Source organism: Channa argus, chromosome 13 (assembly GCF_033026475.1).
Source record: "Channa argus isolate prfri chromosome 13, Channa argus male v1.0, whole genome shotgun sequence".
NCBI lineage: Eukaryota > Metazoa > Chordata > Actinopteri > Anabantiformes > Channidae > Channa > Channa argus.
Window position 1 is genome coordinate 5,130,253 of NC_090209.1, and position 7,846 is coordinate 5,138,098.

The 7,846-nt window shown below is 38.5% G+C and overlaps 1 protein-coding gene across 3 annotated transcripts; it reads left to right on the forward strand.

Annotated features, from left to right (window-relative positions):
• The first annotated feature begins 65 nt into the window (after nucleotides 1–65).
• LOC137139409 (uncharacterized) lies at nucleotides 66–7,612 on the forward strand. 3 transcript variants are annotated; one of them, XR_010916317.1, is made up of 6 exons: nucleotides 66–1,435; nucleotides 2,798–3,121; nucleotides 3,233–3,550; nucleotides 4,521–4,690; nucleotides 4,967–5,111; nucleotides 5,287–7,612. XR_010916317.1 is itself a non-coding variant. In XM_067526605.1 (5 exons), the coding sequence occupies exons 1-5, from the start codon at nucleotides 1,402–1,404 to the stop codon at nucleotides 5,459–5,461; spliced, it is 996 nt and encodes a 331-aa protein (XP_067382706.1). In that variant the 5' UTR covers nucleotides 952–1,401; the 3' UTR covers nucleotides 5,462–7,612. The 3 variants fall into 3 exon arrangements, 1 of the variants encoding a protein (XP_067382706.1); XR_010916318.1 differs by having other exon boundaries at nucleotides 4,521–4,668; XM_067526605.1 differs by lacking the exon at nucleotides 4,521–4,690 and having other exon boundaries at nucleotides 952–1,435.
• Nucleotides 7,613–7,846: the final 234 nt, after the last annotated feature.

Genomic DNA, 7,846 nt, shown 5'->3' on the forward strand with positions numbered 1-7,846 from the left:
CGCGCCCCCTGGGTGTCTCTCACAGGGTCCTAAAGTCACCCGAGTGTTTTACAGCTTGGCAGACAGCGTCTGCCAGTGAAGAGGAAAAAAACCACAGAGAGACACGCATTTTTGCATATAAACAGGCACAGAACAGCTGTTCCTACCAAAAAGTCATTCTGGCCTGTTGGGCAACATTTTGGTTTTGGGGGCAGAGGAGGGGTGAAGAGAGACCTGAAAATCCTGAAAATCCTGAAAATTCGTACGTGCCAAGTCAACTAGCAGCAACTCCTTAAGCCTTTAATTACGCCTGAATTTCCACAGTATAGTGTTTTGGTAAACCTCCTCACAGCATTTAAACAGAAATAATAGTTCATCCCACAGCCACAGATGTGGTGTACAATACTGTACATGAAAATACAAGTGCCACTTCAACATGATACACTGAGAGGAAGGAAACTGATAGTGAAAGAAGGCTGACATACAGCTCATGTTAGAGGAAGTACCCTTAAGTCTATCCAAGTTATACTTTACGCTCTTTGTTAGAATTGACATGGTAAAGGCCCTGATTGCATTCAGCAGCTGTTGTACAGATGGGGACATCTACTGGCTCTGTGCTAAAGCAGCACAAAAAGTCATTCTTACATAGAACTGAGCGGGGCAGTTAACTCATCCCCTTCGTTTCCACCGAGGGAGTTTAAATCATTTCTACAGCCAAACTCTCGACCAAAAGTGTGCAGTGAGAGCTGAATCAACTGGAGAAGCAAGAGCAGCTGATGCCAGGGGATGTGGGGAGAATTAGTGTGACCAGCAAACCAACTACAACTGTGTGACCTTAAAAATAAACAGTGTCTTATCTGCGTAATAAAATAAATAAATAAAGAAATAAAAAACAAAACAAAGTCTAACCGATATGGATGTTAAATTTAGCAGTGGTCTGTGGAGAAGACAAACTGCGGTTGTCAATAGAAGTGAATGAGGAGAACTATAAATAAGAATAAAAATGGAACCACAGCATGTTGCTGAGAAAGCAGAAGCAAAACGTTTACAATTTAAACTAAATGTGGTAGGAAAGGAGTTATCATCTCTGGTGAGTATAGGTCTGATTATGCAGTTTGTAACTTGGTCTGACTCTTAGTGGTGGACTAACAAATCAAACTAAGGTGTATTACCACGGTCAACCGACTATGGCTGTAAAACCAAGTGTCTTCAAACTTCCGTGAGCTTTGAGAACGACATAATAAATGTGACCCACTTGTGCAGCATTTCATAACTGTGTTGAGAGCAGAGCAACACACAAAAGGACTTGTTAGCCACAAAGCACCAGCAGGAAGCTACAAACACCAGAGTCCACCTCCATGACTTCCTGAGTTTTGAGCTTAAGATCAAGTGGTTGAGCTTAGAACAACCTATAACATCAATATGAAGATACTGTGTCTGAGTTTGCTTTTTCATGGTGAGTGATCTGATTTATAACTTCTAATGCTGATGCAAAAAAACCCCCCAAAAATCTAGTAAGATGTAGTTTAATGGTAACAATTATTTTACTGACAATCTATATTATATATATAACTGGAAAATGAGATTAAAAACAAATATACAAATAGATTTAAAACGTCAGTCTACTGTTGTATCGGTAATGTTCAGATACAGATGTTGTATTATATTTGATGACTGATGCATTTAGGATTTTTCCTAGTGTTGCTCTTGTCGAAAGGTATTAAATTTGGATTTGGATTAAATGTTTATGTGATTCCTTCAACAGTGTAATTGTATGAATAAACATTCTATTTACATTTTCTTTAATCTGCATGACATGGAAATTATTATTAGAATATTATTAACATTTTAAGGTAAAAAAAAAAAAATCACGTGTATGAACCCCACACACACCGATGTGTCATGTATCTGAGCAAACACACTGTGAGAAACATCAGACGTGTGCACTGTGCTCACGCCAGCATCGTATCCATCCAAGTTACAATTAAATTACAGCTTGTACAGTTCTGCTGGAATACTTTTAATTAAGTGCTTTAACCCACTTACAATGAAAATTACAAAAATCTTGTTCATGACCTGTGTAGTATGTTCACGCTATTGGAAGTATGAATATTTAATTTCAACTTTGGCAAAACATGAACTGCCAGCCAAACCAAGCCAACTATAAAGTCCAATTTTGAAAACACAATTCACATTTTTATTCTAAAGCTCTTACTCTGAGTATTGTGAGTATGAGCCAGCGGGTGGGATTGTCTGACTGTGGTCCGGGAGAGAGTCCTGTAACTGCAAAATCCAGGACATAACGACACGATTATTTGCATTTCTAATACTCATATACTTGTGACAGTATTGCTTGAGTAATGATCAGTATCCATTAATGAAAATTGTTAATAACTTCCCGTTTGTTTTGCCATTATTATTCAGGGTCACCATAAGCAGCACTTAGCATCATTAGCGTGTCTTCGCTCATACGGACGCTGTCACAGCCTGTTAATGACGTTGATTAGCTGAAGAAATGCGTATGTGAATCGCATCACTGGCTGGAGCGGCCGATAGCACAGAATACATCGTTATGTTGTTTATTTAATTTTCAAATCAGGTTGGATTTTGTTTTTTGTTTTTTTCTGGGTCGATCAGATTTTCTGTGCGCGGAGACCGCGTCAGCAGTGCGCAATTGCGCACGAGCGCGGTTCAGAGGGACCAGTGCCCCAAACCACAGTTTAAATTAGAGCCATATGACCCACTTTCGTACATGTTTCTTTTGTACAAAGGTTTTTTAATGCGGATGAGAACAGTGATTGGTCTTCTTGTCTTTCAGCAAGTCTTCAGCTCCAGTGTGATAATGCAAAGATCACTGCACACATTGGAGGGGAATTCATTCTCATCTGCAAGTATGACACCAGCAGGTATATCTACAGTAAAAAATACTGGTGCCGGGGGGACTCCAGAAGCTCCTGTGAGATTTTAGTGGATTCAGAGAATGTTAACAAAATGCACAAGTCTGTCATAATAGATCAAAATAAAAATGGTATTTTTGTGAAAGTCACAAACCTCCAATTTGAGGACACTGGAGTGTACTGGGTTGGGATTGACAGAATATATGCTGACATCATGACTTCAGTTAAGGTGGTTATCACTGAAGGTAAGCATGATATGATTAGACTGAAACTTTAAGGTTACATTTGGACATTTTTTTTCCTTTATACTCTCAAGCTGAATGGATTCAAATATATTTCTTGCTTCTTTGTGCCAGTTCCTGTGTCGAAACCCAGACTTTGGGCCTTGAGCTCTGTGGTGGATAGGCCAACATGTTGGGGGCAGCACATGACTGTGCGTTGTGGTTGCACAAAGGGCACCGGCATTCAGTATTCTTGGTATCAACGCACTCCCCACAAAGCCATCTTGCTTCAGGAGTCATCAGACTTGAAGCTACACTGTGGCACAGTGAAAGAAGTCAGTAATTACCACTGTGTTGCCAGTAACGACATGAGCCGTGAGGAGAGTGATATCCTGTCTGTGCAGGTTCTGATGCCTGCAGACAGCAACTGTATCTATGTCGTCAGGCTGCCAGGTAAGAAGGAATAGATGTTGTTTGCTCTCCTATCGGCCGCAACATTAACCTTGGTGGTCTGCATGCCCCCACAAATGGCAACAACGAATTGGCACAGCCTGGCTTGGTTCCCTGTGTCTATTAGGTTTTTCACCCTGGCTTCTCGTCTTTGCCAGTCACTAGACCTCAGCACCACCATGCTGCCTCGATTCACCTACTTGCTAGTTTATTATTCATGTCATGTTGATTCATACCAGCTCATTCCTCTCTCTAGTCTCTTTGCAGACATTGCGTTTTTGCCAGATTATGTAATCGAGTATTGTTTAAGTTCCTACCAAGTTCTAGCCTTTTCACATTCTTGTTTGTTCACAGTTGTTTTTGCTTGACCTTGTGTCAACACCCCTTTTGTAACATTCTCCCAAAGCTTATAGCTCCTAATATTTTCATAAAAACCATGTCATATTTTTATTATTAAAACCGCCAAGTGGTATTAAAGTTGTAGCTGTAGGCTTTCTGCTTGTCCCTTCAGGGGTCACCACAGCACGTTGATTTCCTTCCTTCCTGCCGCAACCCGGCCAGAAAGTGTGTTTCACTATAAGAGGAGAACAGAAGTTTTTTTTTTGTCCTTTCGAATCATGCCGTGAGTTCAAGGTCGCCACAGTGGATCATTGTCCGCATGTTGCTTTTGCACAGTTTTTACGCTAGACGCCCTTTCTGACGCAACCCTCCCCAATTTCTACCGGGCTTGGACCAGCACTTCGGCATATAGCTGGGACCAGGGATCAAACCACTGACCCTGTGGTCCGTGGACGACTGCCTTACCAACTGAGCTACAGCCGCCCCTAGAGGAGAACAGAAGTTAGCTGGCAAATTCACTGACATTTCTATGATTTACTGTGTGATTTGTCAAATGTAACTCAGTTGTAAGTGTGGTGTTGGCTGTTTCCTCTGTGCCAACACAATTTTGAAACTTCTCTTTTTTCCTTGGAAGAAAAAATGTTCCTGCCATCATAAAGTGGTACCTGCTCCGTTACACCTGTATGGACTGGCGACCTGTCCAGGGTGGACCCCGCCTCTCATCTAATCACAGCTCGAATAGGCTCCAGCCCCTGGTGACCCTGGACAGGCAGTAGATGAATGTTGTAATGGATTAAAGCTGTTGTGTGTATAAATTGAATTTGATGACCTCTAGTGGTCATATTACACTACATCAGTTTTTATGTGCATGTTGTTGCTTTTTAAAAAAGTAATAAACAAGAAAAACCCTCATCTCAGCATTATATTTGCTTATGTCAAAAAAATTGTTTTACATGGGATTTTATTGAAGGATTTTATAGGATGTACTTAGATTAGCTGATTTGTTTTTAATGCTGCTGTGAAATCCTCACTCCAAAGGCTCATAAAAAGAATATTATAACCTTTCTTTGTAATCATCAGGCCAACCCATTTATGACTGTGCAGACAGAATGAGCACCACCGCAGCAACATCTCCACCTCTGAGTACCTGCCAAACTGCCACGATCCACTCTGATACAACAAACCAGTCTTTACAAACTAATCAAACTGTCACGCTTTTCAACAGGTTGGATCACACATTTTTTTCTTCTTGCACTGATAAAAATATTATATATTTCAAATGTGAAATAAAATCAGAAATGAGATTATCAAAACAATATAAATATCTGAAATGAGACTCGTTCGTAGAAATTTTAACTGTATTCAGAAAGTGAGATACTGACTAAATCTTTTTTTTTCAGGACATATACAGAAGTACCTCTCTGGTACACTTTGCTGCGTTGGGGTTCTCTTGTGTCCTTACTTATATTCCTCTGCATAGTTCTTATATGTACAAGAACAAGACACAGAATATGTAAAAGCGAGAAGAGGAAGGTTCATTTCAGGCAAACGCCACATTTGGCTCAGTGCCTTTAATACTGTGGCAGTTCTTTGGAAGTCTGATCTGTTTCTGTGGGTGTTGTTTTCTGTTTTATAGTATCATATGATGTTCTCTGTATGATCTCTATATGATGTTCTCAGATAAATGTTGTTTATCAGGTGTCTCTTTGCAACAATTATCTACTGTTATAATTTATTTCAAATCATGACATTTACTGAGAGGTATAAAGTCCTTTTTATGTAATACAGAATATTGAAAGAAACAGAACGTTTATTATATGTAGAAAATAGAGATTTTCTTTTCATTCTATCATTCTGCTTCACTGAAAACAAGTCACTCATAAAATAGAGGCATGTTTCGGGACTTTTCAGAAAATTCACAGATTCTGACCACACATAATTGTGTGATGTTGAAGGATTGATGAAGGATTACTTGATGTAGTAAATGAAATGCTTTGTGTGTTCCATTACTTGCGACAGGTTTGAGGAGATTGTTATTATGTTGCTGTTGTTGGTATTAGGAAATATTCAGCCAAGTCCTGGTCCTACACACAATATTTTGTCACCAGAAGTCTTCAAACATAGATCAGGTTCAGGCTTTTTTTTAGGAGCCTTTTAGATATGTATAAATTAGATATGATAGAGCTCTGGGTTCCACTGATGTAGATTTCATGATATTATTAGAAACATGGTTAATATCAATTTCAGATGATTTGATTGTTATTGATGGCTACAATATTTAAAGATCTGACTGAATAGCCAAAGGAGGAGGTATTGCAATCTATGTTAAATCCAGATTTTCTAGCTGTGACACACTCTATCAATTTGAGCAACTTGCCATTAAAGTCGATTTAAGTAGAGATCTTAACTTGACTGTGGCTGTTGGTACAGACCCCCATCAGCTGCTAAAGAAACCTTATCCTCACTGTCTGAGGCCCTACAACGTTTTTGTGATACTGAGATTCTCCTCTTGGTGATCTTCATTTCTCTCTCCTCCCCATCTGATAGCATTATGGAATTATGTAATTCTTTAAACCTTAAGCAAATTATAAATGCTCCTACCAGACTCAATCCCAAAGATCTATAAATAAAGCCACCTTACTAGATCCAATACTTACAAACATACCCCATCAGGAAAAGAAATGCAATTTGAGTTAGGGACGCTCCACTAATGCACCAGCTGACTCGACAACTGTTAGGGCCTTAAAAAACAAATGCACAGTCCAGACTGGGAAAACAAAATCAAAAACTGTTAAATTCTATTTCAGGAAAACACAACAACCCAATAAAGTTATCCAATACTTAAATTAAATCAATCGAACTTAACTCCAAAGAAGGCATTAGAAAATGTTCCAATAAGTGTGGAGCAGTTTTAACTGCTCACAGTCACTTATGTGACATTGTCGCAATTCAAAACTGCTTCTTTTTTTAATCTATCCCACCTCTGGAAAAAGCTCTTACAGCTCTTAATCTAAGAAAGACACCTGGACCAGATAACTTAGACCCTTAGTTTTTTTATATTTGTAATCTGAGTCTCTAAACAAATGTCATCCCAAAAATATGGAAATCAGCCTATGTTGTACCTCCTTTTAAAGGTGTGTAGGCAGCTGACTTAAACAACTATCACTCCATCTCAAAGTTGCCTGTTTTAGATAAATTATTTGAATCTCAAGTAATCTCGCCTGCTGTTCTGAATTGAAAGGGTACTGTATTTATGATGCACAATTTCCACTTTGTTGTTGTTGTTATTATTGATGCACTTTTTGAGCCACTTGGCCAGGTCTCCCTCGCAAAAGAGATCCAATTTCAAAAGACTTCCTGGTAAAATAAAGGATAAATAAAATAAAAAATGACAAGTGATGCAGGCCTATCTTCAAAGTGTCAAGTGTAAATATGAACACCTCACTCTTACCTCATGAACGTTTACCACAGTCAAACTTAGCCTGATAAATATTCCAGGGCTTGGCAGATAAATATTAGCAGCTTTAGCTTTAAATGTTTCACTTGAACCGTTTATGTAACTGTGATGTAAAACTGACAGTGTAGATTATTGATTTAACGTAGTACTGATTTAATGTGCTCATTTAGTTTTCACTCAGAAACTATTTTGTCTTTATTGCGTAAGTTTTGAAAGATGTGTATTTGTCATGTTTATTATGTTACAATTAAAGAAAACTTTTACTGTTATGTGGTCTTTTGATTCTTTTGTTTTTCTTTGGACATCAATATTTGCTTTTGAACAAAGATGAAATCATTTTGAGTCGATTGTTTTGCATGACAAGTGCAACATGAAGTTTTGGTTTTATGTTCTGAAAAAAGGAGAGAAGATTTCGGGAAATATTTGCCATCGTTTCAGATTCACTTCAATTCAATTTAACTTTATTTATATAGCGCCAATTCACAACAAAGTCATCTGAGGGC

Excerpts from the sequence above, each read along its gene's own strand:
- LOC137139409 (XM_067526605.1), top strand. The coding sequence starts at position 1,402 with ATGAAGATACTGTGTCTGAGTTTGCTTTTTCATG. Across the intron at positions 1,436-2,797 it reads TCTGAGTTTGCTTTTTCATG|CAAGTCTTCAGCTCCAGTGT; the intron begins GTGAGTGATCTG and ends CTTGTCTTTCAG. Across the intron at positions 3,551-4,966 it reads CTATGTCGTCAGGCTGCCAG|GCCAACCCATTTATGACTGT; the intron begins GTAAGAAGGAAT and ends TGTAATCATCAG.